This window comes from Microtus pennsylvanicus, chromosome 9 (assembly GCF_037038515.1).
Source record: "Microtus pennsylvanicus isolate mMicPen1 chromosome 9, mMicPen1.hap1, whole genome shotgun sequence".
NCBI lineage: Eukaryota > Metazoa > Chordata > Mammalia > Rodentia > Cricetidae > Microtus > Microtus pennsylvanicus.
In genome coordinates, this window is record NC_134587.1 from 45,752,664 (window position 1) to 45,770,662 (window position 17,999).

General features: G+C 51.3%; 1 protein-coding gene across 1 annotated transcript in view; it reads left to right on the forward strand.

Moving 5' to 3' along the window:
- The window catches only part of Gpr107 (G protein-coupled receptor 107), a 62,388-nt gene extending 44,658 nt beyond the window's left edge, over positions 1 to 17,730 (forward strand). Inside the window, exons 15-18 of the mRNA XM_075985767.1 lie at positions 7,524 to 7,573; positions 8,897 to 8,980; positions 10,146 to 10,267; positions 14,120 to 17,730. Coding sequence (XP_075841882.1) covers positions 7,524 to 7,573; positions 8,897 to 8,980; positions 10,146 to 10,267; positions 14,120 to 14,216 — 353 coding nt within the window. The 3' untranslated portion in view covers positions 14,217 to 17,730. The remainder of the gene's footprint in view (positions 1 to 7,523; positions 7,574 to 8,896; positions 8,981 to 10,145; positions 10,268 to 14,119) is intronic.
- Positions 17,731 to 17,999: the final 269 nt, after the last annotated feature.

Sequence of the window (17,999 nt, forward strand, 5' to 3'; positions counted from 1 at the left end):
TGAGGGCTGTTGCCAGGGGAAACCTAGAGCCTTGAGCTGGAAGCCCTCAGGGAAGAGGCCAAGAGAAGGGGGGCCCTCTCAGCTATACTTCCGAGTCTCCCTGCCTGCTCTGGGGACATCCGTGGAGCTGGGTGTAGCTATGTGCTTCCCTGCCCTACAGTGTCTTTGCATGCACTGTTGCTGAGGCCCAGCTGTTGGACCCTGTCACTTAGAACTTTTTTTTTAACAACTTTATTTTATGTGCATTGGTGTGAGGATGTCAGATTCCCTGGAACTGGAATCACAGACAGGTGTGAACTACCATGTAGGTGCTGGGAATTGAACTCAGGTCCTCTGGAAGAGCAGTCAGTGCTCTTAACCACTCCTAGAACAGGGTATTGTAACAGAAGAGGCAAAGAAATGGTTTCCTTTATTTGATCACAGAACATTGTCGTCTTCCTTTTGACCCTGTGTGGCTAAGGACATCAGAACACCCTAGCCGAAAGTCTGGAGGTGCTTCCCAGGGTGTTGTGCTGGCTTCCTGTAGCCTGACAGAAGCTGCCTGCAGTTGTATTCTCTCCTAGTGCTGTTTCAGGAACACCTCAAAGGTGCCTGTTTCTCTTGTGGCCCACAGTGGTCCCATAAAAGCCTCAAAGTGTGCTGTCTTGCTCTCAGGACCCTCACACAAGCCGTTGTCCCCATGGTGTCTGCAGATGACTCCTGCGGGGCTCCATACTGTGGGGGCAGTTGTTTACACATTATCAGAGGGTTCAGGAGCCTAGAAAAATCTCAAGCACAGCTCAGAGAGAGCAATCGAAAGAATATCTCATAAAGCCAGTTTAAAACAAGCTATTTAATATGTTATCTACCAAAACCCTGTTTTTTCCCCTCAGACACATTCAAAATTCCCGAGTTGTTACCAACTCGTATCTTCCAACAGTGTGAAATAATTAATCCCTTACTTAATGAGTGGTGACATCTTGAGGTTAAGCAACACACAACCCAGAGCCCAGGGGCTTCTCCCAGCACAGACTGAGAAGCTGCGGATGGCGGATGCACCACTTCATTAAGTATCAGGAGCTCAGTGTGCCCACTCTGTGCTGGCTGCCCCTCATGGCCTGCTTCTTCTGCCCCGAGCTGCTGGCATGTCTCAGGACTGCAACTTATTCTTCCTGATTGATCACTGCAGTAGTCCAGGAAGGTCAGACTCTCTACCCAGAGATCATTGCTTGCATTGGTGGCCTGTGTTATCAAACAGGCAGAGGTGTGACCTTCATCCTGGCTCCCTGCTGGTTGTAACTGCAGTGGAGAGCTGAGGGTGATGTGCGCTCAAGCTCGGCTGCTGTCTCTCCTGTGTCCATGTGATGCGCTCATTCTCTGCAGCTGCGCGCTGTGCTGCAGAAGCGGCCAGTCTGGACTAGCCCTTTGTACCCCTCCTTGAGCAGTCTGATGATGGGTGGGATCTGGAGGCCAAGGGAAAAGGAACATTGCACTCCCCTGCCCTGTGGTCTTTGAACTTGGGTTTTTACTTTAGTGCCTGGGCTAATCCCAAACTTGTAGACTAGAGATTCTCCCTTGAAGCTCCTGAGAAACGAGCTATCCTCTGGGCCTGACCACCCGTCCGCTGGCCCACTAGCATTTCTGTTGTTGAAGAGCTGGTCTGGGGCAGGTGCACAGCCCCGTGACATCTTTGGACTGTTGCTTGAAATGCATGTAGGAATAGATTTTAATCACTTTTCACACCCCTGATGGCTTGAAGAGGAAAGTGTCCTGTGCTCTGAGTAACTTAGCTCAGAGGCTGTCTCTGAGCAACCATCTTATTGCCCTTACTGGCGGTTACAGCCCCTTTCCCTGTGCTCGCTCCCCCAAACTGTCTGAGATTTGTCAGTGGATTTCCTCATGGAAGCTGTAGGGCTCCCATTAACACTTTAAGGCCAGAGTAGTCCCAGATCTCCGGGGCTTGTCTCATTGCTGACAGTGATGGTGATAGCGAGGCTGTGCATAGGCCATGGGCCAGCGTGTGAGCATGTGCAGAGCTCTTGTGCTCTCTGCAGAGTGGGCTTGAGCTGCAGCTTAAGCAGATGGAGGGCGGGGGCTTGGCTCAGAGTGAGTCTGAGCAATTCATGCTGCTGGCAAAAACCTACTCCTTGAGCTTTTGTGTTTGAGTAAGAATTGCCTCCATGGCACAGCAGGGAGGAGCAGGGGGAAGGGTAAGGAAGCCGTGTCTTAAGTCGGGCTTACTTCACACAGGCAAAGATTAATAAGCTGTCCTGGGCTTTTGCTTCTGTGTGTCCTGTAAGTGATCAGTCATTGCTGAGACTGGCACTGGCCGTCACCAGCAAGAACCCTGATGGCAGTGGTCAGTGGAGTGTAGGCAGAGGGAACTTGGTGCTAAGGACGGTGGCCTTGGGCTTGAGGCCTGGCTTCTTCACTTACAGGCTGAGTCTGTCTAGCCTTCACCAGGCCAGATCCTTCATTCCAGACACATCTCTAAGGAGCCCGTGAGATGAAGCGGAAGAAATGGCACAGTGGCGGCACCTTCAGCAGACAGTGACAGTTGCGGTGGTTCTCGTTGTTTCTGGGTAGTTTCAAAACTATCAAAGGAGGGCTGGAGAGATGGCTCAGTGGTTAAGAGCATTGCCTGCTCTTCCAAAGGTTCAATTCCCGGCAACCACATGGTGGCTCACAACTATCTGTAATGAGGTCTGGTGCCCTCTTCTAGCCTGCGGACACACACACAGACAGAATATTGCATACATAATAAATAAATATTTTTTAAAAAACTATCAAAGGAATCAGCTGGGGGCAGGTGTGAGCAGTCTCTGGCCTTCTTGGGGGTTTAGTCTTAAGATTTGAAAAAGTTTTAATTCTGTATATTCATGTGTGTCTGGGAGGGCGGGGGTTGGTTATGCACATGTGTGTAGAGCCTGAGGAGACTAGACGATGGAATCAGATCCCCTGAACCTGGGTTTTGCGGGCGGTTGTGAGCCAGCTCGTATGGGTGCTGGGAGCCAAACTCAGGTCGTCTGCAAGAGCAGCATATGCTTGCTTTTAGCAGCAGCGCTCCCTTTCCAATTCCCTTTTAGAGATGGTTTCGAATTTATTGTCAACCTCATACATGTCTAGTGTATTTTGTTTACATCTGCTCAAATCTCTTCTATCACCGTCCCTTCTGGAACCCTTTTCCTCAGCATATTTCCTTCCTTTCATGTCCTTCATTTTATTTATTTTTTCTCTTAGTCTCTCTGTGTGTGTACACATCACACCTGTCTGTGCTAGGGTGAAGTTGTGAAGGTCAGAGGACAACTCTCTGTTGAATCCATTCTCTCCTTGTACTGTGTGGCTCCCAGGGATGAGGTCAGATTGTCAGGTGTGTAGCAGTCACCTTTACCTACTGAGCCATCTTACTGGCCCTTAATTTTATCTTATCTATTATTTGTATGTGTGCACATGCATGCATACATATGCAAGGGAGAGGGAGAACATGTGTGAGCCACAGCGCTCCCATTGAGGGGAGTCAGGAGGATACTCTTGAGGAGTTTGTTTTTAATCTCAGACCGTGGATTCTAGGAATCAAACTCAGGTCCCCTTTAACCTCCTGACCAGCCCCCAGCAGAGAGTAGTTAGGCTTGCCTGTGTGACATGGTGTGGGGCTTTTTCCAGAGCCATTGGCAACTCGCCGGTGCTGTTCCCTCTCCCCAAGTAGCTGCCACCCGCGTTTTGGTCTTTTTGGTCACCGTGGCTTGAGGGAGGGTGGCAGTCTAGGGAAGGGCAGCAGCACCCCCTGTAGCAGCTGTGTGTTAACTGTTGACCTGGGGGCATTGGCAGGAAGACGCCTTCGCCAGGCTTCGGGCTCCACTTGTGGCCCGTTTCCTCTGGGCAAGAGAAGAGTCTGGTGGGGGGGGGCTCTAACTCGGGGAGCCCTGGAGCTGTGGCCATGCTGCTTGTTCCCCTCCCGGCAGGGGCTCCAACCTCCACAGCTGGGCCTGGGCCAGATTTCCTAAGAATCCTTGAATTTATGCCAGGTGGTGGTGATGGCAGCACATGCCATTAACCCCAGCAGGGGCAGGCGATCCTGAGTTCTGCAGACCAAGTTCTGAGACAGCCAGGGCTACACCGAGAAACCCTGTCTTGAAAACAAAGTAAAATGCTTTAATTAATGAAGCTCTGGCCACTTTGGTGCTCCCTGGGCAGGAGCCTCTGCCCTAAAGAAGCTCCAGATGAGGAGGAGGATGCACAGGTCAGGGGCGGGCGTGTGTACTTACAGTGGAGTAGGGCTGGAACTGAGGGCTCCTGGCTCCCTCTGGCCTGCTCATTCTTTGACCATATTTTGCTACTGCAGTGTAGCAGAGTCAGAAATAGCCAGCCAAGCCTTCACAAACTAGGACTCCCATGAGAGCCCAGGGAGCAGCAAGCTGTCAGCCTCCTAAACTCCCAGGAAATCTTTGGAAGAAAAGAAAGGGAGGCTTGGGATTCCAGGTTGTAACCTGCTGCCTGCTGCTCCTCTCATGATGCTGGGAGGTTTCACCTTGCGGCTGGTCCTCTGCGCTGTGCCCTGACTCATCAATTCCATATAGCAGGTTGCACTGTTTCCAGGAGAGCCTGGGCTTGCTATCAGTCCCAGGTTCACATTTTGTTCCAGTAATACTAGACTCTGGGTTTCTGCCAGTCATTGTGGCCACCTTTGATGCAGGCTAGCCCCATGTAATCCTGACAGGATTCTGATCAACTTGGAACAGCATCCAAATACTGAGCTGTTTGCTGCCTGTATTACCTTGCCGATTACCCCAGTGACCCTATGGGTAGATATTATTGTTCCTGCCTTAACAGATGGACAAACTGAAGTTCAGACAGAGGGTAGATGGCTTGCTTAGTATCACATGAGTAGAACTGGCAGAAGAATCGAGGTTTAAACCCTGGACGTACAGCTCCACTGTGCCTGTGTGTTTTGTGTTCTGTCCTGTTCCACCTCCACTTACACACTTGCAGGAGTGGCTAGAGAGAACTGGCTAACAGGGTTGAGGCCTGAGGGGCCTGGTCCCTGCCAGCAGCAGTGCTAACTAATGCCATGGTGTTAGCAACGATGTCTTCATGACTGCTTTAGGAAATGGCCTGGAGCTCTTCACATTCTTCCAAGACCAATTTGTCAGCCCTGGGAATGCTGGGTAACATGGCAGTGTTCTCTAGCGAACCGTCGGTGTGAGGGTGCCAGGCACACAGGCTCAATTAGAGCTCTGTTTGTAGCCTACCTCCCTTCAGAGAGTGTCTGTAGCTGGAGGTGTGGCCTCATGGCATGTGATGGGGGGAGGAGGGGTGCCACCGTGTCACTTTGTCTAACTCCATAATCAGCCCTTGGATCTCCAGGGCTCAGCCCTTCCTCACACCCCCTCCTGCCCCGTGTCCTTAATAGTTCCCCGTGGGACTCCTACCTAGTCTCTGCCACAGTGTCTGGCTGAACCTGCTGCTTGCTGTCTTGACCACACCCAGTCACTGTACGCCTGGGGCGGGGGCAGCATTCAGTCAGCTGGGCTCTTACTGTTGGTTTTCTCTGTTAAAACTCTCAGAACCGGTAACGACAAGTTCACAGTCTTGTATCTTTACTTTACTCTCTGTCTAGCCCTGTTGCCAGCCTCCCCAAGGTCTAGCATGCTGAGCCCCCCTCTCTTTCACAGTAGGGCCCATTGGTTCCTTCCCTGCCTGCCTGACTCCCCTGGAAAACCCTGCCTCATCCTCTGTCATCTCGTCCCTTTCCCAGCACCCGGGACTCTGAGAAGGAAAGCAGGACACCCCCTGCCAGGCAGTCACTTCTCCGGGTGCAAAGCTTCCATCTTTAGGACTCCTTCATCCTGCAGAGTTTGGAAGAGAACTTGAGAGCACTAAACACTTTATGGCCTTTTAGGAAAAGAGAAAATTAGTGGTTGCCCTGGGTGACAAGGTGTAATGCCCTCAAGCTTTGGCTGGCTCTGCTGCAGAGTGTGGTGGGACCTGGCCCTGTTGTGGAAACAAGATTGGGGGGCGGGGGTGCATGTGGGCAAAACCCAAGCTCTAGGATAGTCTGATTCACCTTGTGTGTCTCAAATTTAGCATCTATCCTCAGTGACACCCCTCCCAGCCTCTGGGTGTCCCCGACAGTTGGGATGATACTGCAACTGCCCAGAGCACTGTTTGTACCCAATGCCTGGTGCAAGTCAGGACTTGGTCAACTAGTATTGACTGGACAAACAAAGGGTGAGAACCAGAGAGCTTGTTTAAAAAAAATATCAAATAACAAAAAAAAAACATGATTCTCAGAGATGCAGAGTCGAGAATGTTGGGTGATCTGCCAGTTGTCACCTCCCTTGCTTGCTGGGTGTGTGTACTTGTTCCTACATGCATGACTACACACACACACAAGTACACACGAAAAGCCAGTGTGTCTCTGGACTTTGGAAGTCTCTGGAAAGACTGCCTCTCAGAAGACCTGGCAGCACCCTTAGTTGACAATCACCTTGATGACTTAGGGTTCCTGGAATCTCTGTGGGCATCCTAAGCTTCGTTCCCCCACTCATCATGAGCCAAAGGGGAAGGGAAGAAGAAATTTGAATGTCTGCCACCCACAGTCCCATTCTTAAACTGAGTCAGTAATTGAATGCTGTTAAGCAAAATTAATTTGTCTCCTGCAGGAAGGCGATGATGAATGAAAGGGTTGCTAATCGGGGAGGGAGCCAGGCTACTCTCTGTGGTCATCAATATTTCATAGCTATAGGCAGTGTCAGGAAGCTGGGTGTCCCGGTGTGGCTGACCTTGAGCGTTCTTGAAGGGAAAGCTTAACCAAGGAGCCTGATTTCCAAGGACTTAACTCTGAAGCCTGTAAGGGAAATGGAAGTGAGGTTTCCCGAGTGCACCTGAGAGTTGTTTGCATTTGCCCCTGTGAGAGGCCCTCAGATGGGTGTGTGGGCCACCCTGGTCTGCTTCTGGCGGAGGGGGCAGCTGTCCCACAATGCAGTGCAGGGCTGGAGATGTTAGCCCTGACCCTTGTCTTTACTGAGATCCCATCCATAGCATCCGTTTCTGACTAGAGTGGCCCAGCTCCTGAGTGAGGTGTCACCCCAAACAGTTGAGAGATTGATGGCATCATGCTACTGGCCAGGTACTCAACTTGTTCCTTTTCTTCTCTCTCTCTCTCTCTCTCTCTCTCTCTCTCTCTCTCTCTATCTCTATCTCTATCTCTCTATCTATCTCTCTATATATATATCACTCTCTCTCTGTCTCTGTGCGCACACGTGTGTGATTATCACCTCTGCACCCACAGAGTATACAGATACAGAAGGGACATATATATGATTTTAAAAGTCATGTCCCTTCTGTATCTGTATACCCTGTGAAGTTCAAGCACAGCACTTCAAACTGCTTAGGGCTGAGGAGGGGTTTTTGCCTCATAGCAGCCTGGCCCACATAGTAAGACTTTGTCTCCATATGGACGTATGGGAGTAGGTGGCAGGACAGGTGGTCGGTGATTGGATGAAAAAAAAAGGTTAATGCACTCTTTATTCTCTTCTTTGTAGCTGCCATTAACTTAGCAAAGCTGAAGCTTTTCAGACATTACTACGTCTTGGTGAGTAAAACACAAAACTAAGCCTATAAATAAGATCAGTGTGCGGGCCTGATGACAGCAGCCACTGCACCTGGACCCACCAGTGGCCTCACAACCTCACGTCCCCTCTCCTAAAGTGGCAGTGAAAAATCTGGGTTGCTGCTTTTAAGCCTTAGTGTTAGAAGTGTCTTTAAATACTTAGGAAAGTAGCACATACACTTCGTGGGAAACCAGAACTGCAGGAGTGTGGGAGTGACTGTGGGTGTGGGTGGTGTGGGTATGTAGTGTCCAGGGTAGTATGTGATCCCCAAGTTCTAGGCCACATCCAGTCATTCCTGACTTGCCCTTTCTGCCCACTTAGGAATATGGGTTCACCCTTGTGCTTTTCTTCAGGCTCCCCACAAAATTCTGCCTGTTCACCACTCTCTCCGTTTGCCAGGCAGGAGCTAGTTGTATTGCAGTGATATGTCCCTTAAAAACAGAAAGTTGAGGCTGGTTTTGTGTTCCATTGCTTCTGCCTCCCAAGTGCTGGGATTAAAGGTGTGCATCATTGTGTCCAGCAAGTCAGTGGTGAACATTAAGCCTTGTGTAAATGTAGCCCCGTAGCCCCGTGGTGTGAGCACATATTTCCTTGACTCCCACAAGGAAGCTTGACAGCTCTGCTCGAGCAGATGTTCAGACGTTGGAGGTGGCAGCAGAGAAGCAGGGCGGACACCCATCAGCTGCTGCTCTTGTCCTTGCTCGCCCCTTCTCATTGTCTGTTTTGTTTATATGGATCTTGTGTCACCACAGAGCACTTCCTGATGCCTATGACGATATAGAGAAGTGGTTCTTTGGCAAGGCCAGGAGACACTGGACCTGTACTTCCTGGCCTGCAAGCCTAGCCAACCCTAACCTGGTCTGGTGTTCAGTATGGCCTCATCACAGGGAGAGAAGGTGTTAGTGGCTTGGGCGTGTGGTTCCATATGTCCTGGAGTTTGGGCCTCAGTTGCTCACTGTGTCATCCATGTGCTCCCCATGGGACTGTTTCGCTGTAGCTGCTGGGAACTGCTCCCAGGCCTGGGGGTGAAAACAGTGCCCTTGGAGACTGACACCAAATGACCTGCATGTGGGCGGTGAGAAAGGTTAGAACAGCCATACAAAGGGGCTAGTCTCCCAGGGCGGGTCTGGTCAGTGTCTTAGCCACCATGAGGAAGACATGTAAAGCAGAGCCTCCAGCTTTCCTTGCTGAATTGGTAACCAGGGCTATGGACCACATCTTTTCCTTCTGGGAACTGTTTTCTGCTTTGGAGGTAATTAGTGGCAGAAAGCAGTACTCTAATTTTTGATGTCCTTCTTCTGTAGATTGTGTGCTACATTTACTTCACCAGGATCATCGCCTTCCTTCTCAAGTTTGCCGTTCCATTCCAGTGGAAGTGGCTCTACCAGGTCTGCAGCTCTTGGGGGGGCAGTTTGGAATTTATATCTGAGGATCATGACTTGGGCATAGCTTAAGATTGCATCTGATTTTCCTGGGGATGACTGCTAAGACCTTCCGTCTCCTCTGCTCTCCAGATACAGTGATCTGTGTGCCTAGAAGAGCTGTTGGGTTACATGAGGGATCTGGATGTAATTGCATTATTGATTAATTCTAAGTCTTTGAGGAGAAAAGCCTCAAGCAGAGCGAGTGAGATTCGCTCTGTGTAATTAGAATGTATCCACCTTCGCCTTCAGTCACAGAGCCTGAGCGGTTTTGAATTTAGTTCTTCATGATTTGGTGATATGTTTTGGGCTTTTGAACCTATTACTTTTATTATAATTATGAATTATCTTCATAAGATACTAGAACTAGTCATGGGTCACCGAGTGCTACTGTGCAGTCGGGCCTTTGTTCTTGGGACTGGAGAGGTGACTCAGAGGTCAAGCGCACTTGCTGTTCTCCCAGAGGACTCACAGTCAGTTCCCAGAAACTACATAGGGTGGGCAACTCACAATGGTTTGTAAATCCAGCCCCAGTGGAGCCAACACTGTACAGGTGTGCAACACATGTAAACATACACACATACACACAGATAAAAAGTACAATGAAAGTCTTTTTTTTTTTTAAAGAAGGATTAATTTACTAGAACCCCCACCCCACGCCCCAGCTGGGCAGATGGCTCAGGTGGTAAAGGTGTCTGCTGCCAAGACTGATGACCTGAGTTTGAACCCCCAGGACCCACATGATGGAAGGAGAAATTGCAGTTCCATAAGTAAGCTGTCCTCTGACCTCCACACTCAACTCCACAGTGTACACACACACACACACACACACACACACACACACACACACTATATTAATGAAAAAGAAAGAACAAGTAGGACAGAGAAAATATAAAATAAACCAATGTGATGGAAGACTATAACCCATTATTTGGGAAGCTGAGGCAGAAGGTAGTGGGTTCAAGGCCAGCCTCATCATAAAAAAAAGTGGTTCCCATGGATACGCCTCATTGTCCCCTCTGGAGCTGTTGCTGTTGGTGGAGCATGTAGACTGAAGCATGTTTAGTTCCCTTGCTTTCTGAAGAGCAGTGTTGCTAATTCTTTTATTTTGGGGTGGATTTTAAATTTGCAGCTCCTGGATGAAACAGCCACACTGGTGTTCTTTGTCTTGACGGGGTATAAATTCCGCCCGGCTTCAGATAACCCCTACCTGCAGCTCTCTCAGGAGGAAGATGACCTGGAGATGGAGTCTGTGTAAGCTCTCCCTCCCTCCCTCCTTCCCTCCCTCCCTCCCTCCCTCCCTCCCTCCTCTGAACTGAAAGGCATGGTGTGCAGTGAGTCCCCTGCTCTCAGCACCCTGCAGCTTAGAGGTGGTACCTCTATTTTTAGCAGAAGGACACGGACACTGGAGCCCCTGGTGTGCTTAGCTAGTTTGAAGTGCAGTGTGTGCCAGCCATTGCTCAATCTTGTCAGAGAAGATCTAGAACTTTCCATCCTGTTAAGTGTCACTGGAGCAGCTCCCAGTGACCCAGTGGCAAGAGTTTGGAAATGTTCTGGGCCAGTTTAGAACTGCTGTCAGGCTGCAAGCATTGCTATTAGTGTTTGAAAATGACGTCTTCTGAGTCACCACAGGTTGACAGCATCTGAGTCACAGGGTTAGGAACTACGGGCTCTATTTTCAGGAAAGGGTCATTTGCCAGATGGGTCATCACCGTGCCAGCTCTGACTCTGAGGAGCTGGGCTGTGTGTGTGGTGGTCAGCTCAGGACAAGACTCCCTGGCCCTGCCCTATTGCCTTTATCCCCTCCAGCTCAAAGGCTGAGGCCCAGGCTGGGCTGGCAGACACATGAGGCCTTAGGGTGGCTCTTTGTGCTAGCTGCTCCACTGGGGCGGTGAGTGCAAGGTGGATCCTGGCCCAGACCCTGACCACGTCTTATCCCCCCCCCATGAGAAATACTTTTTCCATACAGTGGGAGGAGCCGGAGGGCCTCCAGCTGAACCTTTTGCAGAGGTAGTAGAGACTTTGCAAATGGCCTTTGAAAGAGGCACAACACAAGTCAGCCAGTAGCCCTCCTACTCCTCCCTGCAAGGTGCTAGATGCTTGGCTAAATGGCGAGGTCATAGTGTCCTCTGATGCGTGGAACTGTGAACGGGTCCCTGTGTTTCTTCCTAGACCATTGTACCTCGGAAAGAGGATGTGTGTGTCTTTGTGGCGATGGTTTATTTTGTTTTTGGAGACAGGGTGTCACTGTGTATTCTTGGATGGCTATGTGAACCAGGCTGGCCTCAAACTCACAGAGGCCTCTGCTTCCTGAGTGCTGGGATTAAAGGGGTGCGCTACCGTGCCTGACTTTCATGGCAATGTTTAAAGTCTGACTTTGATGCCAGTCTGAGAGTGATGAACTTTATATAGACAGCAGATTTCAGTGTGCTTGAAACTTGGGAGGGAGGTGGAGGTGCAGAGACTCCAGCCTTGTAACTAGAGTGCACATTCTACTGTCTGGCAAGGCATAACCCAGGGGGAAGGTTGGAGATGGAGGTATAACCCCTTGGTGCCCTCAGTTTACACCCCTGTGACAAGGAACCAGAGCTCAGGCCATGCTGGGGCTCGGTGGAGCCACACCATGACAGTGACAGGAGCGCTGCAGTGGCAGGGGCTGCGTGCCCAGTGGGTACACAGGCTTATGTACTTAGGGCGCTGGCATCACCAGTGCCTCAGTGCAGTCTGGGCTCTGAGGGACGCTCTAAGACTGCCTTAGCTCAGTGAGGACACTGGAATGGGATCCCTGGGACATAGAATAGGGCTGAGCTCACGGATAGACCGTATCTAATATACACAAGACATCTAAGGAAGGAGGCCAGCTGGGAAAGGGGAGCTGCTCAGAGAGCTCTGGAGAGTGAGAAGCTGTGGAGGCAGAACAGACCCATGGGGGTCCTACCACCTGTCTCCTGCCACTGGTGGTGCGCTCTCAGAGCAGGAGAATGGCACAGCACCTGGGCTGCCATCCTTCTGCTCAGGAAGACAGCAGGCTTGCTCTTTGTGTTAGCTGCTCCACTAGGGTGGTGAGTGCAAGGTGGCACAAATAACTCGTGCCAGAGGCAAGCGGAGCTCTGGCCTCAATGTTCTAGAAAGTCTTTAGCTCTCTAAGGCGATTCTTCTGTAAGAGCAACTAGGCCTGACCTACCACAGATAATGTAAGAACTGTGTCCTGTGGCCTCGGCCTTCCTTTGCACACCCTCAGAACAAGTCCACGGTCTCCTAACAAGCCTCACGAGTGGGTGCCCCTCCCCGACTTGTGTGACCATGTCCTAGGTAATTTCCTTGTCTTGTTTTCTTCTGTGTAGGAGAAGCTTCCATCCTTGTGCTGGCCCAGGCTTGCCTGTGGAGCCTGTGTGACCATCATGCTTTAAGGCCTATGGTTTTTCTGTTCAGCCTGTGAAAGAAGTTACCGGGGCTTGCTTTCCCTTCTTGTCTCTTTTACATCTCTCCTTGAGTCTACCAGTTTTGGTTACAAACTTAATGTTAAAAATGAAAGAAAAAAACCCCAGTAAGTTGAAAAGTACTGGGTGACATTTTACTAACTAGCATTGTCAGTGTCTGCCATGCTCCGTACACCCTTACTGTGTCTGGTTGCTCCTGACTTGGGTTCTGTGTAGGGGAGATGGGAAGGGCCTAAAGTCTCCCCAAGCTCCCACTCCACAGGGAGGCAGAGAATCTGATGCCCAGGATTCTCATAGCTAGGCCTCTCACAGTGTAGCCCCTAAGTATGTCTTAGGCAAAGAAACAGATGTGTCCATGGCAGCTTCAGCCAAGCTGTCTGCTTGCAGCCTGCCGTGATGGACAAGCTGTGATCATGGACTTTGGATTTGGGGAAACACAGGGGCAAATGTGGAGCTGGCAAGTGTCCCCAGCAGCCTTCTGCTCTTGTCACACTATTGGCTGGCCCTCTGGGATGTGCTGCTCAGACCTGCTTAGGAGCTGTGACCCCCAGAAGGGTGCACTAGAGTTCCCTCCTGCACAGGGGTCCATGAGAACAGACTGGCAGCTGTGGTGTGGGCTACTGGACAGATGCTAAGAGCGTGCATGGGAACAGAGCTGTGCTCCGTGTGACCCTGTGTCCCACCTGAGGCTTTAGGGTGTTAGTCAGCTCCACACCCAGGCCAGCAGCAGGACTGGGTAGTTGTCTAGGCTACCCTCCCTGTCCTCAGAGGGTGAGTGAGGTGAGTGACCATTTCATAGACCCAACCGTGTGTCCCTCAGCTGTTCCTCTTGGTACCACTGCCCCTAGTCCACAGGGGCTGATGTTCTCACCTTGCCTTCTCTCCTTTCTACACATCCTCAGGGCTGCAGGATCACCCTAGAGTGCTTGTCAAGTATAGGCTCTGTTGCTGCTCAGAGGGAGGCCACAGCCCTTAGAGGGGTGAAAGCAGCCACCCAGGCCCAGCAGTGCAGGTGGGCACTAGCAGCTGTCTGATGACACTTAGCTCTTAGGGACACAGCTCTTGGAAGCCTGAGCTGAAAGAGGATGAAGCTGACCAGCTAGGTGAAGAGCAGGAGGGGGGTGGGGGTGAGATAATTGTGCAGAAGAGCTGCGCCAGGCAGCAGCAGCATGGAAGAGAAGCTGAGGGCTTCTTGCAATGGCGGGGGAACACCAGACCATGAGGAAGCAGTGTTAACTGTCCACAGGGCAGGGTTTTGAGCCCCGAGCTTGTGGTTCTGTCCTGTACCTTGGGAGTGACTGTGTGTAGCTGCTGCAGGTGTCCGTCCACTACTTAGCTTTCTTGTCTGAATGTCCCATAACTACAATGATGATATGAATATGGTCTATAATTTCTGGCCACTGTGGTAAAAGAGAGAAAAATTCACATTGGCAGTGATGACAGCTTGCTTGGAGACATGAGGAATCTTCTTTTTCCTCGTGGTGGTTCTGGAAGGGAAGATTTCTCTTTATACTTAGGCTTAGAAAGGTCAGTGGCCTGCCAGCACCACATAGCATACCACTCAGCGTCACACTAGCGGGAGGAAGCCAGGTTTCTACCTTGGCCTACAAGAAGCTTTCTGCAGGGTTACAGATTCCCCAACATTTTGACTTCTCTTCTTTTTCAGAGTGACAGCATCAGGAGTAATGGAGAACATGAAGAAAGTCAGGAAAGTGACCAATGGTGCCGTGGAGCCCCAGGGTGACTGGGAGTGTACCGCGTGATGGGCTCCGCTCTGAGGATGCACTGTCAATGAGAACAGCCTAGTCACAGCCCTGTCGTGAGCAAGCGTCTTCCTGACAGTGTGGCATCTCCCAACAGTGACACTCCATACACACAGCACAGCTCAGTGCGTGGACATCTACTTATGTACTCTTAGAAAACCTGATTGCGGTGGGCTCCAAGCAGCTAGGACTGCCCCTCAGGGAGGATAGGAGCAGAGAGGAGGGGTAAAGGAGAGTCCATCTGGGGTCACCACAGGGGAACCCCAGTGGCTGCCACTCAGAAAGGCTGTGGTGGTGGGAAGGGCAGGCTGCAGCTGCTCACAGGGCTTTGGAGGCTGAGGGTGTGGCTCACTGCTTGGCCAAGCCTTCATGAGGCTTGGGTTCAATCCTGGTACCAGGGTGGGGGGAAAGAAGTTACTTTGGGATGTAGGCAGGTGTCTACCAAGAACACAAAGAAGAGAGAGATTGCCTTTGGGGAGCAGCAGCGACAGAAATGAATGGAATTTCTTTAGAAAGCCAAATAGTCACCCTAGGTGGTTGGAAGCACCTGTCCAGGGCCACTGACCCCAAGCACCACTCTAAATGTTGTTCCCTCTTCTAACTAGAGGCCAGCTGAGAGGGCCCATTGCGTTGCTGTCCAGGCCACTGCCAGCACCGCAGCCCTGTTGGTGAAATGGTTGTCTCTAGCATGTGGGAAGGGGAGAGGAGCCTTGAGGCTCCAGAAGTGCTCCCCAGACTCCAGGCCCTGCCTCTCCAGAGCAGCTGCCTACCTTCCTCTCCTTACTTACCCCTGTGTCTTCTGATCAGCATCAGAGAAAACAGGAGAGTGTTCCTTTAGGAGTCACTGGGTGCTGGAAGGGCTGCAGCTAAGCAAATACTTAGAAAGACTTGTTCCACATCTTGCATGGGCCAGGCAGGGACTTCTGAGCCCCAACCATATTCCAAGCATGTGTGAAGGAAGTGAGCACAGCTGAGCTGCTCATGCTCAGAGACCTGAGGCAGCGAGGTCTGTTCAGAGCCTGGGCAGGAACACCGGCGACTGCCTGCATGGGACAGTGCTGCAGCAGAGGCGAGCTCGGAAGGCATGTGACCCAGGGCACAGGCGACCAGCTCGGCACCTGAAAGCGGCTTAGTGCCCACGACTTGTCAGTGAGTCACAACTTCAAGGAACGGGCTCTCCGGGGTGACAGCTACTACCTCCCATTTGCCTTCAGCGAGAAGACACCTCTTCTACTGTCCAGGGGTGAGCAGGTCCCTCTCCACCACAGCTGGTCTATCTGGAGAAAGGTAGCTAGACCTGAAGGACCTTTTCCTCCTTTTTTGTTTTGTTCTTGTTTATTTGTTTAAGGTATGTGATGGGAAGGGAGTTGGAGAGGAGATGGGCATAGTTTTAAATGCTTTCTTTTCTACACATAAGAGCTTGGCCAGCCCTGCAGAAGCTTGTTCCTGTGGTGACATCTAAGCCTGGCCCTCAGAGGGCGGGCTGCTGCTTCCCTGCAGAAGACATTGTTGAGTAGGTGCTAGACTCACAGAAGGTGAGGGCCTTCCCAGGCAGGGTTTTTATGAGGAGCCTCAGCTGTGGATTTTAATAAAACTGTTGAGTGGCGAGAGCAAGTGGGGAACTGTGTACCACCTAGCCCACTGGCCTTCCTGAGTGACTATAGGGACAGTCTGGTCCTTCCACAGCGTGGGTGCACAGGCAGGGAGGTGGGAAGTCTGGAATGATAGGATCAGAAGCCTAACATGGGGCTGGGAAGACTGGCCCAGAGAGCCCAGGCCATGGAAAGGGAACTTGTAGCTCTTTATCCTGCACTGTAAATGCGTCTCATCTCCCTATCTTGAGAGCTGTGGGCGAGCATTCGGCGGTGTCCTTGGGTAGAGGAGTATGGTTGGAGTCCAGTGCTGCCCAGTTGCCCCAGCTCTCCAGCTGCTCTCTGCAGCTTGAGTCTCAGCCCACCTGGCTGCACACAACCGTGAAGCCCTTGTGTGGAGAGACTGAGCAAAAATGGGGTGCACATTGCACTGCCACTGTCCCCCCCACCTCTGCCTTGCCTGTGTGAGGTGTCCGTGCTTCCTTTAAGAGTGCTGTGGACTGGAAGCTGTAGGTTGTGACATTTAATAAAGTGTGGATTTTGTTAGAAAATTATTTTTTGACCATCAGGAGCAGTGTTAAGCTCTGAGCCCTTAGTTCTTAACAGTGTCAAGGACTCAGTCAGCTCTTACATTTGACTAGCAGAGTTCTCTGTTCATTCTCTCTGGAGAAACAGCTTACTCCAGGGTCAAAGATCCTGCCTCACACCAGGTCTATGTCTGTCCAGTTTTCCTTCAGAAACCACTTCGGAATAAATGCCTACATGTCTCCACTCTCCAACCTCTGCCTGCTCAGCCAGCCAGGGCCGCACAGCTCCTGAGGTGCTTGTGGGCTTTCTGCTCTTCTTGACCCTTGGGTCTTCCCTCCCCTCCTTCTCCTTTCCCTTACCCCCTGCACCACTGCCCCACCCCGGCGACCTTGCTTTCCCATTGACTCCCTTAGCCCGCCCTGGCATACTGACTGCAGGCCTGGTGCACTGCAGCATTGTCTGCTGGCAGCCGGCTGCAGGGTGCGCTTTCTGCCCCGAGAGCGCTAACTATGCAAACTAACACTGGATTGCTGCTCTGTACCACATGGTGGGCTCCCCATACCTCAATGCCTGTTGGCTCTTGGAGTGGAGTCCAAAGCCAGTCTTTGCAGAAGGGGAAGCGCGTCAGAGATTTCTGTGTTTATTTTCGGTGGCCTCTGGTCACCTCCCTTGTCTATCCCAAAGTGTGTTCCTCGAGGAAGCATTAGTCTGATGAGCTTGCTGGCCCAGTTCCGCATACCCAAGAGGACAGCTGAGCATTTCAGCCTCCCTCTGCCAAGCTGCTGATCGGCACAGGAAGATCCTAGACCCCGGCCCCAGCCCTGCTCTCACACTCCACTGCCCACCTCAGCTTGTGCTGGCTGCGACCTGCCTGGGCCCAGCATTTCACGGTGCTGCCCAGCGACCCACCCTGCCCACTGCTGCTGCCTTTCCTCTCTAGAGTTGGGTGAGGACTTTATTTGTATCCCTTGGTTGAAAAGGTGTTAATTTAGAACAGGCCAGTGTTCTCGAAGATCTACCCTTTACTTCAGCTTTCCAAGGCTGCCCTGGTATAAACCTGTAAAATACATTCATAGGAGTCTTGCTCATACGTGTACCACCTTGAATGTGTTCATAGGTCGTAGGCCAAGAAGTCTCCCAATACCCCGGGGCCTCTTCTGTCCTGTAGGATGTGTTTCATGCTTTAAGAACAACATAAATTGGGGCTGGGGAGATGGCTCAGAGGTTAAGAGCACTGCCTGCTGTTCAGAGGTCCTGAGCTCAATTCCCAGCAACCCCATCGTGGCTCACAACCATCTGTAATGAGATCTGGTACCCTCTTCTGAGCTGCAGGCACACATGCAGACAGAACACTGTATACATAATGAATAAATAAATCTTTAAAAAAATATAAATTTAGGTGGCCCTCTACCTGGGCAGGGGTCCACCTCCCTGCTTCCCAGCACTATAAAGAGACTTCACCAAGGGACGGGACCGGCTTGGGAGCAGACATGATCATGTTATTCGGGATCTGGCATGATTCTGACAACAAGGAGATTGCAGATAGGCCACTGGGGAAGGCACACAAGTTCCTGGTGTGTCTGTAAAGAGCAAAGTGAGACAGATTCACTCCCACGACAGGATGCTGAGTCTGTGCCATAGACGGGGAGCTGGAAGGCCAGCC